Consider the following 27,789-nt stretch of genomic DNA (forward strand, 5'->3'; position numbering starts at 1 on the left):
CCCTCGCTTCCAAGAGAACCTGTTACCCCTTGTCTCTCCTCCCCTCTCCGCCGTTTCCCCGCCTCGGCCCCTTCTTGCTGATTGGCAGAAATCACTACCCAACCCCCGACTCCAGGCCTCCTCCCGGGGCAGACGATTGGCCTCCTGTGAGGACTGGAGTAAGGGGGTTCCAGGGGAGGGATTTCCCTCAGAGCCTAGAGTTCGGGGACCCGACACGAAGAAGTGGAGTCACTCGGTTCTTTGCAAAGCTGAGCCGCGAGTAGGAGAGCCGGGCCGGCCGGGCGGGCTAAGCTTCCTCGGCGATAGCACCGCGCCGCGCAACTTTTCCATCCTTCTGGCCCCACTTTGGCTACAGCGGGACCCGTAGGCAGCGCGTGGAATCCCCGGCACTTTCCGGAGGGGTCGCTAGCTTTCCGCCCGGGGGACTGACGGTACGTTCTCAGACTGACCTGTCTCAGACCTAACAGGACCATGTGCGCAGCCGGGACCCCCGTCGCCTGCAGCGCGCGCCTGACAGCGCGTCCCAACAGTTTTCTACCGTTGCCTCCACCACCGCCCCGGCTGTTGCTGGTGCTGCTGCTTCTCCTGTCACTGGTAAGCCGCGTCCCGGCAGAGCCCGCTGCCCCTGGTCGCGCGTTGGCGTCTCCGGATTTCGCAGGGGTTTCTGGGGTCCCCGCGGAGGAGGCCATAGTGCTGGCGAATCGTGGGCTCCGGGTGCCCTTCGGCCGCGAGGTCTGGCTCGACCCGTTGCACGACTTAGTGCTGCAGGTGCAGCCGGGGGACCGCTGCACAGTGACTGTGCTAGACAACGACGCGCTGGCCCAGCGGCCGGGGCGCTTGAGTCCCAAGCGCTTCCCGTGCGACTTCGGCCCTGGTGAGGTGCGCTACTTACACCTAGGCGCGCGCAGCCCGTCGCGGGATCGCGTGAGGCTGCAGCTGCGCTATGACGCTCCAGGAGGAGCGGCAGTGCTACCCTTGGTGCTGGACGTGGAGGTGGTGTTCACGCAGCTAGAAGTTGTGACTCGGAACTTGCCCCTGGTGGTGGAGGAGTTGCTGGGAACCAGCAATGCCCTGGACGCTCGGAGCTTGGAGTTCGCCTACCAGCCCGAGACGGAGGAGTGTCGTGTGGGCATCCTGTTAGGTTTGGGCGCGCTGCCTCGCTATGGGGAACTCCTCCACTACCCACAGGTCCCGGGTCAAGCCAGCGAGGGGGGCGCCCAAGAGCCTCTTCTGATGGACTGCAAAGCTTTCCAGGAGCTCGGTGTGCGCTACCGCCACACCGCCCCCAGTCGCTCACCAAACCGGGACTGGGTGCCCATGGTGGTGGAACTGCGCTCCCGAGGCTCTCCACTGGACAGTCCTGCTTTGAAACGGGAGCATTTCCAGGTGCTGGTGAGAATCCGGGGAGGGGCCGAGAACACAGCACCCAAACCCAGTTTTGTGGCCATGATGATGATGGAAGTGGACCAGTTTGTACTGACTGCCCTGACCCCAGACATGCTGGCTGCTGAGGATGCTGAGTCTCCTCCTGACCTGTTGATCTTCAACCTCACCTCCCCATTCCAGCCTGGCCAGGGCTACCTGGTGAGCACTGATGATCGCAGCCTGCCTCTCACCTCCTTCACACAGAGGGATCTGCACCTCCTGAAGATTGCCTACCAGCCCCCCTCAGAGGACGCTGACCAGGAGCGTCTCTTTGAACTTGAGCTGGAGGTAGTGGACCCAGAAGGAGCAGCCTCAGACCCTTTTGCCTTCATGGTAGTGGTGAAGCCCATGAACACGCTGGCTCCGGTAGTGACCCGGAACACTGGTCTCATTCTCTATGAGGGTCAGTCTCGGCCCCTCACAGGCCCTGCAGGCAGTGGGCCACAAAACTTGGTCATCAGTGATGAGGATGACCTGGAAGCAGTGCAGCTGGAGGTGGTGGCTGGACTCCGCCATGGTCACCTGGTCCTTCTGGGTGCCGCCCATGGCAACTCTGCCCCTAAGACCTTCACAGTGGCCGAGCTAGCAGCAGGCCAGGTGGTCTATCAGCATGATGACAAAGATGGTTCACTGAGTGACAACCTGGTGCTGCGAATGGTGGATGGAGGAGGAAGACACCAAGTACAGTTCCTGTTCCCTATCACCTTAGTACCTGTAGATGACCAGCCGCCGGTCCTCAATGCCAACACAGGACTGACACTGGCAGAGGGTGAAACAGTGCCCATCCTGCCCCTCGCTCTAAGCGCAACTGACATGGACTCAGATGACTCTCTGCTGCTTTTTATCTTAGAGTCACCCTCGTCTGCCACAGGACATTTGCTTCTCCGTCAAACTCATCCTCCCAGTGAGGAAGAGGACTTTCTCAGGGGTTCTTGGAAGAAACAGGGAGATTTCTATGAACAAACTGTGACAGAGTGGCTGCAGCGGGACATCATGGAAGGGAGGCTTTTCTATAGGCACACTGGATCCCATAGTCCGAGGCCAGTGATGGACCAGTTCACATTTTGGGTCCAAGATAATCATGACCCCCCTAACCAGTCTGGACTGCAGAGGTTTGTGATACGCATTCATCCTGTGGATCGCCTTCCTCCAGAACTGGGCAGCGGCTGTCCTCTTCGGATGGTGGTGCAGGAATCCCAGCTCACACCTCTGAAGAAGAAGTGGCTGCGCTACACTGACCTGGACACAGATGACCGAGAACTGCGTTACACAGTGACTCAGCCCCCGGTGGATACAGATGAAAACCACTCACCAGCCCCACTGGGCACCTTGGTGCTAACAGACAATCCCTCAGTGGTGGTGGCCCATTTTACCCAGGCCCAGGTTAACCACCATAAAATTGCTTATCGGCCTCCAGATCAAGAGCTGGGAGTGGCTGCCCGAGTGGCCCAGTTCCAGTTCCAGGTGGAGGATCGAGCCGGGAATGTGGCTCCGGGCACCTTCACCCTGTACTTGCAGCCAGTGGACAATCAGCCACCTGAGATCCTCAACACCGGTTTTACTATTCAGGAGAAAGGCCACCATATCCTGAGTGAGACAGAGTTGCATGTGAAGGATGTAGACACTGATGTAGCCCACATTTCTTTTACTGTCACACAGGTACCCAGACACGGCCACATAAGGGTGTCTGGACAGATACTGCATGTAGGAGGGACCTTCCATTTGCAGGACATAAAACAGGGTCGGATTTCCTATACTCATAATGGGGATGAGTCCCTGACAGATAGCTGTTTGTTGGAGGTCAGCGACAGTCATCATGTGGTTCCCATCACTCTCAGAGTAAATGTCCGGCCCGTGGATGATGAGATGCCCATGTTGAGCCTTCCCCCAGGTACCCTGGGATCATACCTAGATGTGTTAGAAAATGGGGCTACTGAAATCACTGCCAATGTTATTAAGGGAACTGATGAGGACACTGATGATTTGATGTTGACTTTCCTCTTGGAAGACCTGCCTTTGTATGGAGAAATCCTTGTCAATGGAGTCCCAGCAGAGCAGTTTACCCAGAAGGACATCTTGGAGGGCTCTGTTGTCTATGCTCACACTAGCGGTGAGATAGGTCTGTTGCCCAAACAGGACTCTTTCAATCTGAGTCTGTCTGATATGTCTCAAGAATGGAGAATAGGTGGCAATACTATCCAAGGAGTTACAGTGTGGGTCACCATCCTCCCTGTTGATAATCAGGCCCCAGAAATATCTATAGGGGAAAGGTTTGTGGTAATGGAAGGTGATAAAAGTGTTATAACTTCAAAGCATGTAAGTGCCAAAGATACGGATTCCCTAAATGATGACATTTTGTGCACGATAGTTATTCAGCCTACCTCAGGTTATGTTGAAAACATTTCTCCAGCACCAGGCTCTGAAAAATCAAGAGCAGGAATTGCCATAAGTGCTTTCACTCTGAAAGATCTGAGACAGGGTCATATTAATTATGTCCAGAGCATTCATAAAGGGGTGGAACCTGTGGAAGATCGATTTGTATTTCGTTGTTCTGATGGCATTAACTTTTCAGAGAGGCAATTTTTCCCCATTGTAATCATTCCTACCAATGATGAACAGCCAGAAATATTTATGAGAGAATTTATGGTGATGGAAGGCATGAGTCTGGTGATCGATACTCCCATCCTCAATGCTGCGGATGCTGACATTCCCCCAGATGACTTAACTTTCACTATCACCCGATTTCCTACTCATGGTCACATCTTGAACCAGCTGATAAATGGCACAGTTTTAGTAGAGAGCTTCACCCTGGACCAGATCATAGAGAGCTCCAGCATTATTTATGAACATGATGACTCTGAGACCCAGGAAGACAGTTTTGTGATTAAGTTAACAGATGGTAACCACTCTGTAGAAAAGACAGTCCTTATTATGGTCATCCCAGTTGATGATGAGACTCCCAGAATGGCCATCAATAATGGACTAGAAATAGAAATTGGGGAAGCTAAAGTGATCAACAACAAAATATTAATGGCAACTGATTTAGACTCTGAAGACAAATCCTTGGTCTATATTATTCGTTTTGGGCCAGGACATGGCTCATTACAGAGACAGAACCCTGTGGGTACCTTTGAAAATATCACACTGGGCATGAATTTTACCCAGGATGAAGTGGACAGAAACGTAATCCAGTATGTCCATTTTGGGCAAGAGGGAATTCGGGACCTAATTAAATTTGATGTCACTGATGGGATAAATTCTCTCATAGACCGCTACTTCTATGTGACTATTGGGGGCATAGACATCGTCTTCCCTGATGTGGTAAGTAAGGGAGTATCCTTGAGAGAAGGTGGTCAAGTCACCCTCACAACAGACCTACTAAGTACTAGTGACTTGAACAGTCCAGATGAAAACTTAGTCTTTACTATCACCAGAGCTCCCACAAGAGGTCACTTAGAGTGCACTGATCAACCTGGAGTGTCCATCACTTCTTTCACTCAGCTCCAGCTGGCTGGCAACAAAATCTACTACATTCACACAGCTGATGATGAGGTAAAGATGGACAGTTTTGAGTTTCAGGTCACTGATGGACGTAACCCTGTCTTCCGAACTTTCCGTATATCCATTAGTGATGTGGACAACAAGAAGCCAGTGGTGACCATCCATAAGCTTGTTGTCAGCGAAGGTGACAACAAGCTGATCACTCCTTTTGAACTCACCGTGGAAGACAGAGATACTCCCGACAAACTCCTGAAGTTCATTGTCATACAGGTACCTGTTCATGGTCAGCTCCTATTTAACAACACTAGACCTGCCATGGTTTTTACCAAGCAAGACTTGAATGACAATTTAATCAGCTACAGACATGATGGCACTGAGTCAAGTGAAGACAGCTTCTCCTTCACAGTGACTGACGGTTCCCATACTGAGTTCTACGTTTTTCCTGATACAGTATTTGAAACAAGGAGGCCCCAAGTAATGAAGATTCAGGTATTAGCTGTTGACAATAATGTCCCCCAAATTACTGTGAACAAAGGGGCCTCTACCCTTCGCATTCTGGCTACCGGTCATTTGGGCTTCATGATCACCAGCAAAACCCTGAAAGTGGAGGACAGAGACAGCTTACATTTTTCTCTCAGGTTCATTGTAACACAGGCTCCTCGGCATGGCTATCTCCTCAACCTGGGCAAAGGCAACCACAGTGTCTCTCAGTTCACACAAGGTATGCTCATTTTTCTTTCCTTTCCCCAAAGGACGTTCCTGGTTTTATTTCCTGAGAAATAAATTATTTTCTGAGTTTTCACTGTCTGTGAAAACTTTGTAAGTAGAGCATCAAATTAGAGTCCAAGAGAAGGGAAATAGCGGGAGTGGACATGGCTTTGATGTCACTGATGGGATAAATGCTCTCAGAGACCACTACTTCTATGTGACAGTTTGAGGCATAGATATCGTCTTCCCTGACATGATAAAGACTCTTTCCTGGGAGAAGAGCTCCCTTCTTGCAGTGACTTTTATTAGAGGGAGGTTCAGTATACGTTGATAGTGGCAAGGTAGAAGCAGACTTTGATGAAGCAACAATGAAGTAGGCTATTTGCTACATTTGTCTGTAGCAGCCAATGTCTTTAGGGTAGAAGGTGTTGAAGCATCTTCATCCTTGAAGAAAGATGTGTTTTCTAAATTCTATGGACTTATTTTCACCAGCCACTCAAAGAGGACTTTCAAATTTATATTACTTTGATTAATTTTTGAGAATATTATTGTAATACTGTTACAGTTGTTAGGAACTTTGAGACAAAAAAGATTTATGTCTATTTACTCTGTAGATCTTCCTTTATAACTTCTTAATATTGACTCAGGTGAACACCTGTTCAAAGACAGAAGCTTAACACCTACCTAGGGTTATAACAATGCCATATAAAAGGTGTGCTTCTATGATACACACACACGAGTGATTATTTAATGGTGTGTAAGAACTATTTTTTTAAAGATTTATTTATTTATGCATACACAACTGGGGTACAGGTACAGGGGCAGTGAGAGAATTCACCAGAGACAGAGTGGGGAGCAGGCCAACTGACGAAGTACACTGCTAAGGGGAGCAGTGGATGGATCAGGAGAGGTCTGTACAGCAATGTGAATCACCCCCGTGGTGGGTAGGGATTGAACTCATGCTGAAGTGGCTTTAGCTTCTTGGTGCTGTGCTTTAACCAGGGAGGGCCAAGAACATAACTTTTTCATCACCAAAATAGACAGCCACATCATTATTAAGACCCTGAAGATATGTTTACAAGATTGAGAATAGAAGGGGGAAATTACTTCCTTGCAAACTTTCTCTCTACATTAAAAACTACCAGTCGCCTCACTTCTGCTGCATTCTTGAAGCCAAAGTGATTTTTGCACCTACATTTTCTTTGTGTGTGGACACAGTCTTGAGACCGGAAGGGCAATGGCTTAGGCTGAATTACTCAGTGGCTGATGGAAGCAACCCATTCAGTATGCTGGCTTGGGAGCCAAGGCTGTATTCTCTAGTGTGGCTTTCACTATCAAGGGTTTTGGGTTGCTTTCATGAAAATCTCACCTTGTCAGAAGGGGAAGGAGCTCTAGCCTTTGTGACTGTGTGGGTGGAGATGGAGTTTAACCTCAGAGCACTCCACTGGGGGTGTGCTTTTCCTGCAGCAGTCTCAAGTTCTTAGATAACAAGTGTGTTAATAAACATGGATGTGGCAAAGCAGTGGTAAGTGAACTGCTTCTCTGTTTTAGATGCTGGCAAATAGCCCCACACTCCAACCTCCTGATTCTTGGCTGACAGCCTGAATATATCCTAGGGCCTGCAGGGACAGGAAACCCTCAGAGTGCCAAGTGTCACACCAGAACTGCAGGATACTTTTGTGTGAGGACTTTCTGGGCTAGAGATGCCATATAATCGTAGACTGGTTTATTTGTGTGGAAAGTGAAGAGGATGAAAGGAATATATTAGAGGAGAGAAAATGTTACTTCAAATAATTCCACTGACCTGAAAGAACCTGTTTCCAGAGGTTTTTAAAGCGGACATTTTTGGGGTAAAGGTAGATCACTGTTTTCATTTAAATTCAATGGACAAGTAACTCAAATGTTATGTCAAAGTACTAGAATATTATTTCTTAAATATTGAACCGTAAAATGATGTCATTTGTCTCTCACTGAAATTAACTCACCACAGTCACTTTTTGTGGTCATTATAAATATAGAGTAGGCATAGCTTTCTTATAAAAAGTGAAGATACAATTTTAAGATTAGCTTTCCAAGAGAAATTATACATTCCAATAAGAACCCAAATATTGACTGGGAAAACTTGGTATTTAGCCACACAGCACTCATTTGAACAAGTTGAGGCTGGATTTCAGTTCATAGCAGCTATTTATGGAGATTAGATAAGTGAGTAAATGTGGAGAGAGAGCACCATCTTAGAGTGACAGTGGCTGCCCCCCCCCCCAGTTGGAAATGAAAGCCTGGTCGAGAGTGATGACTATGCTCTTATTTGCTGTGTTTTTGATGTGTCATGAAAGCATAAACTATTCTGATGGTCTTTCAATGCACTGAGGTAAATCAAGTTAGCGCCTGTGCCAGAGAGGGTTATTCACAAATGGATTGGCTAAGTGGTCTCTAAGAGGCAAAACAACAACAACTATTTGTTAACATTCATTCCAGTTGGTGATTAGAAAAAGTTAAGGTAGAATTAGACAATTAGATAAGTTAGAGCTACTACTTGATTACTTCAAACTTTTCCTCTTTGTCTAGCTGCTCCTATCCCTTCCATGCAGGCCAAACTCACTTGTTTCAAGTCCCTGAATCTTTTCCTCTCTACAACCAGTACAGAGTGATTTCTTTCAGGAATTTCCCCATATACTTGGAACCAGGGCCTGGGGACTAATATTAAAAGAAAAAATTTAGAAAACCCATAGAATTATTGTGTAGATTAATTGAATTAGACTTGATATGTGTTTAGCAATGAGAAGAAAACCTAGCTGATTTCTAGATGTTTAAAGAACATGACACCTTGGTTACTAGATTTTTAGCCTAATACTTTTGTGCCTTAAGACGTACTTTTACTTATTCATTTATTTATTATATTGTAAATTAATTTTTTAAATTGCCTCATATGAGGGTCTCTCCCCAATCACGTAGCGATAATATGGTGCATCCACGACCACACCACCATCCATTGTGCTTCCTTCCTTCTTTGTTCTCCCTCGCCCACCTCTCTTGCCCTGGACGCTTCAGTTCTGGAGGCAGCTTCCAAGGGTTAGTTTTGAAACTTCTCTGGACCTTGGTTTGGTTTCTCTATATTCCACATATTAGTGACACCACCTGGTGTCTCTCTTTGTAATGTATTTCAGTTATTTTTAGAGGTACCTGTACAAAGTCTCGTGATCAAAGTCTTGGAAAATTTATGTAAAAACCTGTTCTTTTTATGAATCATGAATTATATCAACAGAATTATAAAGAAAATGAAAAGGGTTTTTAGTGGTTGCAACCAATCAATTTTGTCTGCCTTCACATGGAAGAGTAATGAGTATCATAGAATTATATGCATATTCCTTTACTTTAAAAAGAACTTCTTAAAAATCAGTTTCATTTTAACAATTATCTCCTACATATGGTATTTTCTGCTTATGCAGACAATGTAGGAGAGATTGGGTATACTGAACACTTTTTTCCATTCTTGTAATAGAGCCTTCAATTTACAAAATTAAAGATGAAATGGGGCCATTGAAAGGCCCTCCCCTCGGTGAGAGCAGGGTTCTTACACAGAGTATCTTGGAGTTAGTTCACTTCCTGCCTGGGTTGTCAGCTCAAGGTTGTGAAAGTTAGGGGGTAAAGGGTAGAGGGGTAAAGAGCTGTATGGGGGCTTCCATTCCTCACCCTGCAGGTGAATTATATAATGCACAAGGAAAGGGCAAGTATGGTTTCCCCACACCTCTGGGTGTTTTTCTTATAAATTAAGAAGCATTTGAACCTTTACTGACCCTGAGTAAAGGACTGTGAGAATTGAACTTAAAAATAAAATCTTCTAGGAGAGTTTGTCATGCAGGAACTTAAAAATGACAATTGGCAGAAGTCTGGAACATTATATTAAAGTTAGAAATGAAATGCTCAGGGAGAACAAAACTTACTGCATTGACTTCACTTCCAAGGACTGCGGTTAGCCAGACGGTATCATTAACTATTAAATCTGATTTTTCCTCTCCTCAGATGTCTGGCTGTACGTAAGTCATCTTTCAAAACTATGAGCCAAGGCGAAGTGTGTGTGGCACATATGTAACCTGGAGATATAGAAATCTGTGGAGTAACTTGTTGATTCTAATCTGCATCATAAACTTATCCTTAGATAAAATGCCTTTGAAGCTTGTAACATGAACATATTAGAGCCTCTAGGAGATAAGAAAAACCATACAACATGTGTTAGCAAAATAAATGTGACACACCTTCATTGATGCTATTTTTAGCTATGATTTTGATTTGATGTTGCTTTGGAAATAACTACTTATTTGATGGCTTGCATCAAATAGCAGACCATCGTGGCTATTACAGAGTATTGGCTGCTTTATGGTTTCTGTGTGGCTTGATTAAAGAGACAAGCTGGTCAAATGGGTTAATAAAGTTTAAAAATTGTATGCGTGGCTTCACTGAAACAATTATCTAAATTGACAGAATAGAAAGCAGCAGAAAGAGCATTTCTAAGGAAGAATAACTTCACTCTGAATGAAGCTTTCAGTTGTTACTAGATATTTTCTGTTACAAATTCTCTATGACATTGAATCATGTTGTCAATCTGTGGGATTTGGGAATATCTTCTTGACTGTTTCTTTCAAACTTTGGAGAGCCTAAAACAGGCTTACTGTGCTATAAGAGATAAGAAAAATCAGCATGAAGGAGGAAAGGGAACCTTTTAGTTGCAGTCCTCCAAGGAAGTAAAGGGTGTGGTTTCAATAGGAAATTTGCCATGCCTCAAAATATCTCCCTTTCCACCTGTCATGGAGTCTGACATTCCATATTTAGATAATCACTTCTTTGGTGCATGAGCATGCAGATAAATTGGGAGGGGCAATACCTTGCTATTATTATAATCTAGCTCTTGCGCTTTTTATCTATGTGAGGGATCATATTTCCATGGGACAGCTGAAATCAAGGGACTTAGAGATTTGAGAAGACAGCACTGTTTCCCTTAGAAGAAAGAAAACTAAATATGGCTACAGGAAAATAATAGGCAAGAGGACCTTGAGTCAGAATCACTGATTTTGCCCTAGTAATTAATCACCTCACTTTCTGATTGTTCTTCTAGCTGACATTGATGACATGAAAATATGCTATGTTTTAAGAGAAGGGGCCAATGCCACAAGTGATGTGTTCCATTTTACAGTTGAAGATGGTGGTAAGTATTCCCCTCTCCTGTTAATATAAAAGAAAAGAGCAACTTGTGTTAGTTGCACTTTGGCAACTTGACTACAAGGCATCCGTGTCAATTATTGCTTCCTGCTCACCTGAATCTAGCAAGTTGATATTTGCTATAGAATGTCTCCTATTCTCAATGTGACTTAATTCTACGTGTCATTAAAACGTGATGTTAAATGTTCTACTTTGGTATTATTTTTATCTTATGATTTGTGAAGCACTCAAAAGAAAGATAATAGAAATAAAAACCCATGTCCAGTTGTTCAGCTTACGCTCTGCACGAAATGAGATGCTGGAAGGATGCTGGAATCCAGCCCATCTTCTCTTGCAAGCTTGTGCCTATTGAGTGTGCATAACAGGGTGTGTCTGCCGTGTGCAAGTTAGCACATGACGCTTTTTTTCTAATTTGTACATAGGAGCTTTGTGGATTGTTTTTGATGTGTAACACGTTGCAGTCACAAGAAATCATTGCTATTTAAATGTACGCTTTATCTCACCAGAATCAGTATGTGTAATGATTTTCTTACCATTGTGGATTCTGTGAGTTAGTCCAGCTAAAGTTTTGCCTGCAGGAGCCCAAGAATGCTGTGCAAAATAAGGTATGATTTGATATCTGAGTGCCCTCAGCAATTTATTGTCACGACTCCCCCAAAGTCCTGACTGTCCCTCACATTCTTTACTGCCTCTGACAGTGTCTCCTCCTAACCCTGTAGACAAAGAAAAAAAATTGGCTTTTCTAGTTAATCAGAGAGATGCTTTTGTATGCTTGTGCTCTCAGGAGAAGCAAATAAATGTCAGGAAGTACATGTGTTGTGTGAACAGGACAAAATCAGTGGGGAGACATGTGTGAGAGAGGAAAGAAGAGAAATGATTCAGATTCAGTCATCTGTTTCCTTCTGATACTTTTTCAAAATGGCAACTATTATGTCATCTACTCAAAAAGATATTATGCTTATCCTTCATATTTTTTGAAGCATTAAATAATGTATGTTTAAAATATCGTTGAACATAAGGTGATCATAGCTCTGAAAAGTGACATCTGGTGGGTGTGTGCCAGAGAAGTATATATATATAATATATATATTATATATATTAACTTGGGTTTATAGATTCAATTTAATATCTATTTTTTAAAGATTTATTTGTTTATGCATGTTTATGCATACAGAACTGGGGTACAGGTCAGAGGTGGGGGCGGTGAGAAGATTCACCAGAGAAGAGTGGAGCAGAACAGGCAGATGGATAAAGTACACTGCTGAGGGGAGCAGCGAGAGAGACGGGAGAGATCTGCTGTGCTATGTGGATCAGCTCCCTGGCTGGGAATCGAATTTATGTTGAAGCAGCTGCTGCTAGCTTCCTAGTGTTGTGCTTCAACCCACTGCACCACCAGGGAGGGCCCAATATCTATTTTTGTAATAACCAAATCATAGTTTATATTCTACAAAATGATAAAAAGAAGCTTGTAGGAAAACAACTTCTAAGAAGGAGGCTAACTTATAAAAAGTAATCCCCTTGTTGAATCTTGCTGCTCAAGTGGGAAATTCTCCTATAAGTAAACTTTAGCGTGAGATGCTAAATCAAAACCGTGTAGTATGTCAAAACTAAAGAAACAAATTATTAATTCAAGACACCATGCTTATCTCTTACAACCACTGAATAAACCTCAATAGCAAAAGTATGGCTTTCTTTAAATTATCAAAAAGTTTGAATCCAAGGGCTGTAATTCTAAGACATTATAACCTATCCTCTTTCAGATTTGTTTCTTCACTCAGGGCAATGATGAATATGTGTGTGTGTGTGTGTGTATTCCATAATCTTGCACATTCCTTTTGTAGCTGGGTGGAATGGTAGCATTTACTTTAAACTCGTGGTAGGTATTCAAACTTTGGGAAACATTATGCAGTATCATATTTCCAGTCTTAAGTGAGGAATGACTCGCTGAACAGGCTGGGCTCATTTTTGGATTTGTTGAAAATATAGCTGAGCCATTAAAGATTATGTTTATGGAAATAGGAACTAAATCATTTCAGAAGCCTTCTCAGCGCTGTAGTTTCATGTGAAAAACCAAACTCCCAGCCATTGCTGTTTAGCCTCCTGTTCCCCTCTCTGGGCACCACATGGGTGCTGGGAGGATCCTGGCACACTGCACGGCATAATTTGTTTTAACTTCCCTACTGTAAGGAAACTTTCCACTGACAGAATAAACATTGTGACCTGCAGGATTAAAAATTAAAAATCATATATTTACTCAGTTTTTAAAGATTTATTTATGTATTCATACAGAACTGGGGTACAAGCTAGAGGTGCAGGGGCAGTGAGAGACAGAGTGGGGAGCAGAACAGGCAGATCAATGAAGTATGCTGCTGAGGGGAGCAGCGGGAGTGTCAGGAGAGGTCTGCCATACCACGTGGATCACCTCCGGGGTGCGGGCAGGGGGTGGTGGGGAGCGGCTGCAGCTAGTTTGCAGTGCTGTGCCCTAATCCGTTGGGCCACCAGGGAGGACCTTCATTGTCTTTTAAAAGGATTGATTTATGCTTTACTGAATTATACAAGAGCTGGGGTATAGGCCAGAGGTACGGTAGTGGGGGCGGTGAGAGGATTCACCAGACAGAGTAGGGAGCAGGACAGGCAGTTTGATGAAAATACACTACTGAGGGGAGCATCAGGCAAGAGAGGAGTGGTCTGCTGTGCCAGGTGAGTCAGCTTCCTGGCTGGTGGAGGATCATCAGACTCTGCTGCAGTGGCGTGTGTTATAGCGTGATAGCGCTGTCTTTAATCAGGTGGCCCAATATTGGTTTACAATGTTATTTGCATTTTAGAAGTGTAAGACTTCCCTCTTTAGGTGTTACTGCCATAGATTACCCACCACCAAAGAACCCACAGTCCACCCACAACCCCTGTGCACCCCTCTGTTCTAGTCCCTCCTCCTTTATCTGAGCCTTTGTTTTTTTTCTGTCTATATTTCACATATAAGTGACAACACCTAGAACTTGTCTTTCTCTTTCTGATTAATTTTGCTTAGCTTAATCCTCTACAGCTCCATTCTTGATGCTGCATATGGCAGGAAGTTATTTTTGATAGCCGAGTAGCATTGCATTCTACATATGCGTGCACACACACCCTCCACATCTTCTTAACCCATTTCTCTGTTTTTAGACGCTGAGGCTGTTACCATATCCTGGCTATTGTAAATAGTGCTGCAGTGAACATGCGAGTACAAGTTTCCTTTTGAATTAGTATTTTTTCATTCTTCTGGTAGATAGCTAGGCGTGGAATTGCCTGGGTCATGTGGCACATCCATGTTTAATTTTTTTTTTTTAAATAGCTATTTGTTTATGCATCTAATAACTGGGGTATAGGCCAGAGATGCAGGTGGTGAGAGGATTCACCAGAGACAGAGTAGGGGCAGAATGGGTGGATGACTGCAAATACACTGGTGGAGGTGGGGGGGAGTAGTGGGAGGGAAAGGAGAGCTCTGCTGTGACATGTGGGTCACTTCCCTCACTCTGGATCGAACTCATGCTGCAGTGGCTTCATAGTGCTGTGCTTTAACCCCTTGCACCACCAGGGAGGGCCTCCATGTGTCATCTTTTGAGAAAGCTCCAAGTTGGTTGAATCTGAAACTTTATTTTTTGTATTTTGCATTTATTTTCTTTTAGGATAGTGATTACCTAAGGAAATTACTGGAGCAAGCATAATGTTCAAGCAACCTTTAAAATACACCTTTCAATTTCAGAACTCAAGAAATGGAAGAAGAGATTGAGGAAAACAGAATGTTAGAATCTCGTATTCAGATTTAATTATATTAATGTAAAAATGTGGTTAGCCACAGAATTCTTCTGCTATGATATAGTAATGGATTAGGATCTACTGTTAATAGGATAGTGCAGTGGAGAGAGTTGATTTTGGGTGTGGGAGCACTTTGGGGCTATAACCAAATGACAAAGTAAAAAAATACATATTTGAAATAGAGATGTCAGAATTTTCACTTAAAAAGTTCTACTGTGTGTAAACTTAATGTTGGTTGATATAGCACATGGACACACACACACACACACACACACACATGCACAGGAAATCCTCTATTTTAGGGTTCTTTTAATTGGATCTTAAATTTTTTATATGATTTATTATTATTTATACAACTTTGCCTTCATAGCATTTCTTTGATGCTCTCTTTTATTTAAAAAATTTATTACTCCTATTTGGCAGATGGGGAAATTGAGTTATAGTGTTAGGTTACAGGCCTCTCTCAACTGTATAACCAGACAACTGGAGACTTACTTGAATTCTCGATTTTTTTCTCCTAAATAACAACAACCACATTTATTCAGGATGAGCTTGAGAGGAGAATCACCCAAATGTTTCTGGGTTCCTTGCACAAGTTATTAGGAAAGGTTAATACATAAGAATGATGTTAGAGTACAAAATGATGTAAAAACAAACTTTTGTAATAAAAAAAAAGAATGATGTTAGGATGAGATCTTCTGAGAGACATAAAAGTCTATTTCCTAGAGTGATATTTTTTATCTTATAGTGCATTAAAGTCATTATGCCTTAAAATTTATAGTATTTGATGCTGGTTTCATAATGTTATTCTTATTTTTAAACTTAGGCAAAAAAATATTTATTATTTCTAAAGTTCAAATAAGTAACAAATCAACCTCAAGGAGTCATTTTATATGTATTTCATCAGTTAAACTGAAGAGAGACTTGAAAAATTAGCATGGGACTTATGATCAAGCAGGTGTATTTGCATACTACCTATGAAAGTGGGAACAGAGAAAATATTTTTGAAGAAAAATCTGTGAATATGCAATTAGAGTAAAGAAGGCTGTGATATTCTACTTAAAAATTGACTCAACTGAAACAAAAGCTTACAGGCAGACTTATCTCACCATGTTTTAACCATTAAATGCACAATAAAAACAGAAAAATCTTTTTGGTAATAGCATGAATATAGCAAAATATTACACAGTCCTTAAGATTATAATTATAAAATAGGGTGTAATTCTCAACATAATCCCTTAGTAATAAGATATGTGTGTTAGAACATCAGTGAAGAATATGAAAATGTCCTATCAGAGAGGCCATTCACCCACACGTGCTAGGGCCAGTGAACATGGAAGTTCATAATTAGAATCTATCAGCTCAAACTCTAAAGTTTGGAAATGTGCCCCCATTATCCGTACCATCACCTAAGAATTTCCTGTGTCTGTATAGCTATCACTTAAGGATTTGTCTAAATGTCTTCTCTTCCTTCCTGTGGTCACTCTTTATGTCCTCATAAGGGTAACTTAATATAATAATACAGAACTGGAAAATACATCTTCCTTTGATCATTGTTTCTTTGAATAATATTTCTAGATCTAATATTCTGGAACTTACTGTGAGGAAAAAGCATGTATTCTTTTATCCCTTTCATAAATAAACATATTTTGATCTGACTACTCCTTTGCATTTAACGCTATAATTTTTCTATAAAGTATTCTAATATGAAGTTGTGCCTGTCCCTTTTCAGTTTTCCCCACAAGGAACATTTTTTTAGTTCTTTATTGTGATGTGAAAACCTAGCTCACCTAACTATTCCAGGTATGTCCCACCCTCAACCTAATGACTGTTAATCACTCTTCAGCACCCAGCTCAAATGTCATTTCCTCTCCAAAGTTGCTTCCAACCAGATGATGACAAAGTCAGTCACATTAATTAAAATCCCTGTGGCACCAAGAAAGATATTTAGAAAAGCTTTCACATTGTTAGACACATAAGGTCAACTGCTGTGAAAATTCCTTTGAAACCTTCAGTGAAATTTATTTAAGATTGAAGAGATTCACAGTAACCACCAGTTTGGAGTTCATGTTATCCTTAAAGACTTCTTTGCAGACAAAAATAATTGTCAGTGTATTCCATAAACAATTATAGAATTTTACACTTTAAAGGGAAATCGAAATTTTTTTCTATAAATGAGATTTTAAAGTCAGACCACAACCTTAAGTGTGTTTAATTACCCTATTTGTGCCTCCTGTGACATGAGACACAGTAACAGGGAGCGTAGAAGATAGTTATTTTAGAATAAAGTATCCTCCTCTGTCTTCATTAACAAGTCATTGTGTACATTTTTCTTAGCTTTTGCTTGTTTGTAGTCCAAAGCCTCTGCTTCTTATACAATATATTTCCTGGTAGGTGTAAGATTTAGGTATATGACCATCTGTTTGATAGAACGATTAAGAGGAGTTCTCCTTTAAAATATATATATATATATTTGTTATGCGAAAAGAACAGGGGTACAGGTCAGAGGTCCAGGGGCAGTGAGATGACTCACCAGAGACAGAATGTGGAGCAGAACAGGTAGATCTACTGAAATATACTGTGAAGGAACAGAGGGCAAGACAGGAGAGGTTTGCTGCACCATGTGGGTCACCTCCGGGGCTGGGGATCGAACTCTCACTGAAGTGGCTGCGGCTCACTTGCAGTGCTGCACTTCAACCCATTATACCACGGAGGGCCCCAGAGTTCTGCTTTTATCTCCATTATACCAACTGGTTTATCATTTCCTCTTTTCAACTCTCCAGTTGCATGGTGTATGGTTGCTGTGTTGGCCATTATAACACATCTGGTCTGTAGCCAGACATTTGTTGCTACTCTCTTTGATTATGCCCTCTGGTGCCCACTTTTCCCTCTGCCAAGGTTCTAAATTCATATGCTATTGAGAGATATAAATAGCATGTTGACATAGTAAGAGAGGCTGCAAAGTCATTACAGTCAATGAAATGTCAGTTAAGTCAGGGATTTTGGTTTCTTACTCCAGTATTTGACAATTGCATACACAGACACCAGGAGACTAGAACGTTTTCATTCTAGTTAGAAAGAGCACAAGTTTTTGCTTGAAGGTGACCAGGGTAACTTCAGAATTGAAGGTACAGCAATTATTGATAATTAGCTTGAAATTAAAGCAAGGGATGGAAAAATAAAGTGCAGTACATCGGAGAACAAGGTTTGAGTACAGGCATTAAAAGACTATACAAACATACTCAGCTTAGAAAAAAAAAAATCAAGCATTCTTGGCAATAAAATTAATTGCTAGTGACATGAGAACCAGAGGAAAGATACTAGTGCCTTAGGGAGTTATAATAAGACTGTGAAGTAATGTTAGGCACTGATACAAATATTTTTAATCTGTAAAAGAGCACAAGTTCTACTAAAATACAGGTCCTGGGAAGAGGTGTTGTCTACCATAACTAAATGTCTATAAGCCTTTCTTTTTTCACTAATCAGTTCAAAACAGTTCCAGTCATCAAAGTTTTTCTATGCCAGATTCCTGCTTTAAAAACATGACTTTAGAAGTGACCTAGACTGTATCCATGAAAGAAGTTATCCCCATTAATAGTTAAGGAAAAGTAAATTTTACTAGTTTTCTTTCTTTAGCCTAATTCCAATATTATATGTCATATAAATATGCTATTTTTTTTAAAAAGATTTATTTATTTATTTGTACAGAACTGGGGTACAGGCCAGAGATGCGGAGAGTGAGAGGATTCATCAGAGACAGAGTGAGGAGCAGAACAGGCAGATAGACAGTACACTGCTGAGGGGAGCAGCAGGTGGGTCAGGAGAGGTCTGCCGGGCCATATGGTCATCTCCAGGGCAGGCGGGAATCGAACTCATGCGGAAGTGGCTTAAGCTTCTTTGTGCTGTGCTTTAACCCTCTGTGCCACCAGGGAGGATCTAAATATGCTATTTTTATTGGCTTTTTTTTTTTTTTAAGATTTATTTATTTGTGCATACAGAACTGGGGTACAGGCCAGAGGCTCAGGGGCGGTGAGAGGCTTCACCAGAGACAGAGTGGGGAGCAGAACAGGCAGATTGACGAAGTACACTGCTGAGGGAAGCAGCGGGCGGGTCAGGAGAGGTCTGGCTCGCCATGTGGTCTCCTCCGGGGCAGGCGGCAGGCGGGAATCAAACTCATGCGGAAGTGGCTTCAGATTCTCAGTGCTGTGCTTTAACCCGCTGCGCCACCAGGGAGGGCCTTTATTGGCTTTTTTAAAGGAAATTTTTCTTAATTCATTAAATCATTCAGTGTGTTTGAATTCTTGTTAAAAACATTTCTGGAGGTTTAGCTTGGTTTTGTATTTATGCTCAAAATCAGTATTAATGGCCCTTTAAAAACTGACTAAATCACTCATAAGTGATTAATATGCCATAATCACAAATAAAATATTTATCTGATATGTATTTATAACTTAGTAATAATTAAATCTATCTCTTTACGTTTGCTCTGGGCAGCTGGGAGGAATTCAGGGTGCTATTAATAGCCCCATGTACGGTTGTGATAGATATAATTCTGTATTTGCTAGAACCCATGAGAATATAACAAAGAACCAGAATTCAGCATGAATCCTAACATGCTCAATCCTAACGTGCTTGTTCATTTATTTATTGAATTATTCAACAAGTGTTTCTGAATCATTCACTATGTTCCAGGCATCTGTTGGGATCTGAGAAAGCAGAGATCAACATTGCTGTCATGTTTTTGACTTGAGATTCCAGGAGGGATGGGTGATAAAACAGCAGACAAATGAAACATTTATACAGTGTTTAAAGTATTATGTAGGTTATAATTACATGCAAGATAGAGATGCAGCTGTCAGGAAAAACCTCTGAAAGGTGATATTTAAGTTTAGATTAGGATGAGCTGAAGCTGCCACAGGAAGAAGGGAGGAAGCCATGTGCCATGCAGAGGGAAACACACATGTGAGGGCCTGGCTGCCTGTGCTCAGTCCAGCAGAAACAGCTTGCCTGGAGCGCAGCCGACACACCAGACGCAGCACAGGGTGATGCTGGAGAGCTGGACTGGAGAGAGAGTGGATACAGGGCCCCTTCTAGTTGGTGATTGTCGGTGAGATAGGTGAACCCTTTCTTAGCATCAGTTCCGTTTGTAAAGAGGGACAGTAATAGCACCGAACTAATGGGGTCCCCTGAAGATTGAGTAAGATAATTCATGGAAATGGGATCACTCAGGCCAGACGTTTCCTGTTGCACTGTAAGGATGAAAGTGCAGCGAGTTAAAGCTGTTGTTGAGGCTGCTGCTAAAAGGGTTTTCAGAGCTTCACTGTCTCCCCAACGTCTTCCTCCCCCTCCGTTCCTATATCACGTCTCTTCGGTTTCTCTCAGTTTCTTCCTTTCTTCTTCATTTCTCTTGTCTTTGTCACAGTGGCTTTCTCTCAGTTTCTTCCTTTCTTCTTCATTTCTCTTGTCTTTGTCACAGTGGCTGTTTTTCAGATTTGGCTGTATGGCTCTTTAAAGCCGACTGTTTGGGCCGAAGGGTTGGGCTTTACAAGGATGAAATGGAAAACGTGATGAAACCGTTTGCTATGCTGAGTTTAAAAGATATAATACCTCCAAATCTATTTCACCTTGAATAAGTGGCTAAACCAATATTTTCATTAAACTACTAATTAGGGAGTTTCCCTATAATCATATAATAGAAATAACAAACCCTGTATTTCTTGCGATCAGTTTGCATATTTTATTTCTCATTTTTTAATAAATATCTTTCCTGCAGAAATTATTTTTTAAAGATTTATATATTTATTTATGCATACCAAACTGGGATACAGACCAGAGGTGCAGAGGCAGTGAATGGATTCACCAGAGGCAGAGTGGGGAACAGAACAGGCAGATTAACGAAGTACACTGCTAAGTCAGGAGAGGTCTGCAACGCCATGTGGATCACCTCCTGGGCCAGGGATCGAACTCGCACTGACATGGCTACAGACAGCTTGCAGTGCTGTGTCCTAACCCATTGCATCACCGGGGAGAGCCCTATTTCTCATTTTTAATGATTCCAATATGAACTTTATAGATAAAAGGTTAATATAGTAACCAGCTAAAATGAAGCACTTGGAAACATCTGGGTTTAAGCATATGAGGTCCAATGGACAGATGTGATGGCAATTCTAATGCACTGAGCCATAACTGGCTGAAGGCATTGATAAAACATAAGATTTATTCAGCTCTTGGAATCACCGAAATATAATTCGTATATAGAATGTTACTGTCTCTGCCAGTGATGATTCTGTTAGTCAACATTGTAATGAGCAAAGCAATTAAATCAATGTATCTTTGAGAAAATTAGAAAATTTAGGTAAAAAGAAAAATATCCTTTCAAATTCTCCATTAAGGTTATTATAAGTAAGTCTGTGAATATATACATTGACCCTTGAAAACTGAGTATTGAACTTGTCAATCATTTGTAGTAAAAAAAATGCTAATAAAATTGTAAAACCTTCTTTTCATATGATATGCTAGGAAAGTTATCTACTTTTTATAAACTTGTGCCTCTATCATATAAAATAATACTTGAATGATATATAGATTTTATTTAGCAGCTATTATAATGAACATTCTAAGTATTAAAGCCATGTGTCTCTCTGCAGTATCACAGTGAGGTCAAAGGGACAAATACCATACTTAATCCTGATTGCAAATAAGGATAAATAAGATCCATTAAAGTTTAACTTTGTGATAAAGTGATTAATGAGTGAACTCCACACAAATAAAGGAGTTTTGTTCTTGCTTCACAAACATAGATTGACTTAATAAGGTACATATTTTAAGAGCAGAAATGTTTAAATGAAAAAAATCTTTTTTTTTTTTTTTTAACATTCTGTCTTAGAACAGTTAGTTTAAATTTACTAAGATCATTAATTTATTCGTCTGGCTCTGGTCCCAAGGACTAAAAGGTCAATTATGAAACAGTGTATATAAGCAATTTTCCATTAAAGGAATTAATGTCATATTAAGCAAAGAGGGTACCTTCAGATGGCTTACATGTAAAATTCTTATATTGTTATGGTAGACGTTTCCAGAATGAATTAGTCTACTATGGCTAAATATCATTTAATAGAAGATTCACTTTTTGTGAAAGATATTAGTATTCATGGTAGTAAGAAATAAAAAGGGGGAAATAATTATGGTTGATTGACTTTCAATTTAGAACCTTTTTTTTATTCTTCATGTTAATTTTGAGATAAATTTGAAAAATAGCTCCCTTTGTAGCATTTTTTGATGAAGGAAGTCTGCACGCAGTTTTCCTTTTTACATTTCCAGGAAGCTCAGCAAGGCCTGCTTTCTGTCTCTCTGTTGGCTCCTTAGTGCAAACAGATTTCATCATGCATTGTATTGTGGTAGCACTTCCCTGCTGCCTTGACCTGCAGGTATATAGCTGTGTGACACATGAGTTTAGGACACTGAAAACAATGTTTTCTAACCTCATTCAAGAGAACTACTTACCAAGTGGTAAAACTGGTCAGTGACTTCAAACACCAAGAAACTAGAAGAGCCATTTTATGTTGTGATATCTCTTGATTTACTTTATTTAGTGCAGATATAGCCCAACTCCAAGTGCACTGCATTGTTGCTGCAGAATTGAAAAGCATTTATTATTGAAGAAATTATTAACCTTTGAAGAAAAAGTTACCCTTGTTCTCTAAACCTCCAGTGTGGTTTTGTTTCATCATGCATGTCCATTCAATTACTAAATTTAATCAGTTGTACTTGCTTCCTGAATTTTAGTTGAATCAGATTCCTTCACTAACTAATCATTGGTTCAATTAGAACTGCATCAGGTTAATCTTAAATGACTTTAATAGATGTCAACTGCTTAAATATGACTGGCACATAGTAAATGCTATGTGAATGTCCCCACCATAATATAATGCATTTTACTTGAGGACCAGGGTTTTCAGCTCTGCTTTTTAATTGATGTATACTCAGTGCCTGGCACATAAAGGTGTTCAATAAATATTTATAGAGTTTATAAATTTTAATGTAATTCTCCTAATGGATCTCTTTGTCTCATTGATTTCCTTTCTGATCCAGATATACCTTATGTCCCTCAAAAATAAATGTGATTTTTAAATTCTCTCTTAAATATACTAATACTTCTATCCTCTCTTCTACTGCCACAGTTAACTTTCCAAATAGCAAAGCTGATGGCATCTATACTTTCTGACTCTCAAGGGACTCTTGCTAGGCAAAGGGTAAAATTCAGACTCTTCATATACACAAATAAGCCATTTCTGATGTACTGGGCACAGACAACCCAAGTCCCCTGCAGACCATGTTGTTCCATGCATTCCTGTCTTTCCAAATATACTTCCCGCGAGCACATTTTCTCCCTGAATTCTATCCTTGTCCATTCTATGGGCACCACCTCTTCTGAGTCCTCTCATATTTGTAGCCAGGGCTAGTCAAAATAGCAATTTATATATCCATACATTGAACTAAATGATAATCTTTGTGTCAATTATAAAATAATTTATACATACATATGTGAGTGCATATATAAAAATATATATGAATAATTATTTACAAAGTGATATAAGGAGCAGAAGAATAAGAGTAGAATGTGCAGCATACACAGCGTAATATACTGTGCAGCATAATATGTATGTGTCGGTGTTTTATTGACGTGCCTACAAGTAGGATGTTTTGTACAAATGGTTCATCAAAATACTGATAATTTTAAAAGCTTTTATTTTGATATCATCTCTTATTTTAAGCAGTTTTAAACTAAAGGATGCCCTCTCCCTGAACCATGATTAGACATGAGGTACTACAGACTTTGCCTTAAACTGATTATTAGGTGACTTATAACCTTACTTATAGAAATTGTTCTTAACATCAACAACATTGTTCATGATGCTAAGTCTACTCTCAGCTTTTCTTGAACTAGACAAATTATTCACAAATGCCTTTTAAATCTTGCACAATATATGAGACACTTAAATACCCAGTATCTTTGTAAAGTCATAAGAATTAGTCACAGGAATGCAAGGTTTAATTAGATGAAACTTAATACCCCAGGATCAATAATAGGCTGGGTCATAGACTGGTTAAAAGTGTTGTTTTCTAGGCATTTTGGCTTCAATCCTAAATGCAAAGTTTTTTTTTTTTTAAAGACTTATTTATTTATTTATTTATATAAGAACTAGGGTCTAGGTCAGAGGTGCAAGCGTTGAGAGGATTCATTAGAGATAGAGAGGGGAGCAGAACAGGAAGATCTACTGAAATACATTGCTGAGGGAAGCAGCGAGCAAGATAGGGGTGGTCTGCTGTGCTAATTGATGTGGTAAAGTAAAAATGTCTAGGAATAGGTCACTTGTGGCATGATGTCTGTCTGTTTTTGGTCTTTTTTTCCCTAAATAGACTTGATTGACTATTCACAGTATGAATATATGTAGACAATGTGCCTCAGACCATGTGTTATGGACCCTTACTATAATAGATAACAGATAGCATTTGATTTTGCGGTTCTTAAAGTTTTAATATTTATCAAATCACCAGTTTATTATATTCATGTACAAATAGATTTTAAAGAAGCCATATTAGTTAAAAATTTTAAAACATCTGAATTTAAAGCCATCTTTTCAAAAAAAAAATTATGTGTTTAGGCATACAAGAAAACGGGTGCAGGCCAGAAGGTGTGGGGGTTGAGAGGAGAGGAGTCACCAGAGACAGTGTGGGGAACAGAGCAGGTGGATTGACTGAAATACACTGCTGAGGGGAGCAGTGTATGAGACAGGGCGGTCTGCTTCGCCATATGGGTCACTAACCTGGCTGGGGATTGAACTCTTCCTGCAGTGGCTGCAGATAGCTTTATAGTGCTGTTTTTAACCCCGTGTGCCACAAGGGAGGGCCATAAAGCCACCTTTTAATTTTCTTTTAAAGATTTATTTATTTATGAACACAGAACTGAGGTACAGGCCAGAGGTGCAGGGATGGTGAGAAGATTCACCAGAGACAGAGTGAGGAGCAATACAGGAAGATTGATGAGGTACACTGCTGAGGGGAGCAGCAGGCGGATCAGGAGAGGTCTGCTGTGCCATGTGGGTCACCTCTGGGGCTGGGGATTGAACTTGCACTGAAGCGGCTGCAGCTAGCTTGCAGTGCTGCGCTCTAACCCATTGAGCCACCAGGGAGGGCCCCAAGCTACCTTTTTATGAAAAAAAAAAAAAAAAAAAAAAAAAAAAACTAAAGCCAGCTGAGTTCTTGCAGTTCTCAAACATGTAATTATAAAAAGGACATTTGACACTTTACTACTTATGACATTTATGTCTTATTAACAGTTACTAATTGCTTATTTACTTATGACACTTATTTCTTATTAGTATTTACTAATTACTTATGACACATTTCTTGCCTATTCACAAATATCTGCAGTGATTACAGTTTCACGTATAATGTTTATGTTGGGGATTTCTAAAACTCAGTGGCTAGGAATTAGAGGCCCACAGGGCAGAGAGGAAGCATAGGATGTATATCCTGCAGGTGGAAGGCTCTTCTTCATCACTCTAGTCTAAAAAATCAAGGGCCTGCCCTCTGAACTGTTTGTTTAATCCCTGATGATTTTGTTACTTGATCCGTTTTCTTTTTTTTTTTTAATTAGTAGTAGCAGGTAGACAGAAGGACACTTTGCATTCAGTAAATTAGTTTAACCTTAATCAAAGCTTAAAGTAAGTATTGAAATGAAAATTTGTTGTAAACTCTAAGGTATTACATATATATAAATTTTTACTTGAAATAGGGTTTCAGGTGCTTACAATTTTGAGTTCCAAAGTTATGCAGTGAATTCAAAGCAGATATGGAAAAAAAATTCTTAAGATCCTACATTCAGCTACCTTCACATCCCCTGGGCTTTCAAGACACATCTTTGTGATTCTGTAATATCAATGCAGTAAACTTGTAGTATAGACCTCTTGCATTTTCCTTCTTCTTTGCTTCCCTCATTGCTATCTCCACCTTGCTGGCTCAGAAATCATGCCTACCCTTTCTTGGCTTACCAACACACAAATAAGTTCATGCACATACATGCTTGCAAACCTGCCCACATACATGCATTTGAATTAATTGATCTCTTCATTTGTTCCCAATCCTGTCCATCCTGATAAATTTTTACTATCACAGTCTTTAAATACCTTAAGTTTGGAACCACTACGAATGTCTGCAAGTGGGAGAAAGGTGATTTGGTTAGCTGTGAAGTACTACTCGAAATTGCAGTTAGCCGTCATGTCATGTCATGTCACGTCACTGAAAGTACTCAAGTGAAGATAAAATGACCTTTGTCAAATGTGTTGAAACTCTTACATAGGATGAAATTGGATTAGATATTATTTTAGGTTTCTGTAATTCAAATTTCAAACAGAAAGTGACCTTTTAGGTGAAAATGGTTAAGTCTTTCTCTTGACAAATATAGAGAGGTTAAGAAGGTTTTCTTGAAAATATTCACACTTTGCTATTACAGTGAGTTTTCATCAGTAGTGTTTACCTCAGTATCTAGAAAACTATCACAGTGAGTTTTCACTGATAGTATTTACTTAAGATTTTCTTTCTACATAACATATATGCATAACAAATATACATATATTATGTAGATATGTGTTATGTGTGTATACATGGTTAAGAAATTACCAGTTGCAGAGCTAAAAACTATAAATCATAATAATATCACTAATCAGACAGAATAATTACTTTAAATAATTAAAGTAGTTAGCTGTATCCTTCCATGCCATGTGTTTTATAAAAACTAAGGGATATCATTCAAATTCTAGTGGTCTGCAGCCTGCCTTTGTCTTTAACATTCCATATTATGTCTTAAACACATCTACAAAAATAATGATTTGCAGTTGTTTTTAGTAATTATTTTGTATTCTACTGTATGATAACTTTTTATAGCTTATCCAAACAATTATGGACATTTTTATATTTTTTAAAAAATGCACTATTTAAAAACTTTACTCTTATTAACATTACTAATTATAGCACCCTATTCCAGGGATGATAAGGTATTTCTGACCCATATACACTCTCTCTTCCACTGTTACAGATGGAATCAAGTTGCATTCTTCCTGCCTTGTAGAATTGATGAGACCAAGACCCTTTTACATTCCTTTTCCTTCTTAGTATTAAATGTGGTTAATAATAATCTTTTGAACTTTGAATTCCTGGGATGCTTATTCAGACCATCTACTAGCTCAGATTCATTTTACATCCTCTAGTGATAAGCTGTATATAAACAGGTTCTTTAGTATTTGCTAATGACTCTTGTTCTATCAGTTTCTCTTTCCTTCATCTTAAAAAAATTACACTAACACATTTGAGAGATAATTCTGTAAAATCTATTGGAGAGTTATTTGCTAATTACATACCTCCAGTTTTGAGTGTAGATATCATTGCAAAATTTATGGTGGCAGGTAGGGAATGGTCCAGTCGGTAGAGGGAAGAGGTGGGGAAAAAATCTAAATCTAATTGAATACCTCCCTTGGGACAAGACATTTACCCAAATCAATTCATGGGTTATTATAGGAACAATCAAAGGTTTCTGTTTTTCCCATTTTGCTTGGGAAGAAAGTGAGGTTTCAACAATTAAAATAAATGTCTCAGTCACTGTATTAATGTCCTGTTGCTGCTATAACAAATTACCACTAATTTAATGACTTATGAAACAAATTAAGTGCCTTACAGTTTGCAGGTCAGAATTCTCAGATTTAACTAGGTTCAAATGAAGATGTAGACAAATTGGAAGCTCTACAGAAGAATTTCTTGCAGCTCTTTAACACTGCTTATATTAACTGGCTAGGTGTTCTCCATCCTCCAGCAGCTTCAAACCTCTCTCTAAGGCTTACCTTCTGCCTCTTTCTTCTACTTTAAAAAACTATCTTGATTGTATCAGATAATCCTCACATTAGCAACTTTAACTCAATCTACAATCGTAATTACTTTTTGCCACATAAGGTGACAGTCCACAAATTCTAAGGATTAGGTTGTGGAGATCTTTGGAGCCATTACTCTACCTACCAAAGTCGTCCTGTTTATAGGAAATAAGCCAAGCAATGAGTCAAGTCCAGGTTTGTCCACATGTTGGTGGAATTC

General features: G+C 40.5%; 1 protein-coding gene across 1 annotated transcript in view; it reads left to right on the forward strand.

Moving 5' to 3' along the window:
* Positions 1-471: 471 nt before the first annotated feature.
* Positions 472-27,789, forward strand: part of FREM2 (FRAS1 related extracellular matrix protein 2) — a 160,608-nt gene continuing 133,290 nt past the window's right edge. Inside the window, exons 1-2 of the mRNA XM_004680334.1 lie at positions 472-5,647; positions 10,748-10,837. Coding sequence (XP_004680391.1) covers positions 472-5,647; positions 10,748-10,837 — 5,266 coding nt within the window. The remainder of the gene's footprint in view (positions 5,648-10,747; positions 10,838-27,789) is intronic.

The sequence above is a fragment of the Condylura cristata genome, unplaced genomic scaffold (genome assembly GCF_000260355.1).
Source record: "Condylura cristata isolate star-nosed mole 26May11 unplaced genomic scaffold, ConCri1.0 scaffold00010, whole genome shotgun sequence".
In the NCBI taxonomy this organism is placed as follows: Eukaryota; Metazoa; Chordata; class Mammalia; order Eulipotyphla; family Talpidae; genus Condylura; species Condylura cristata.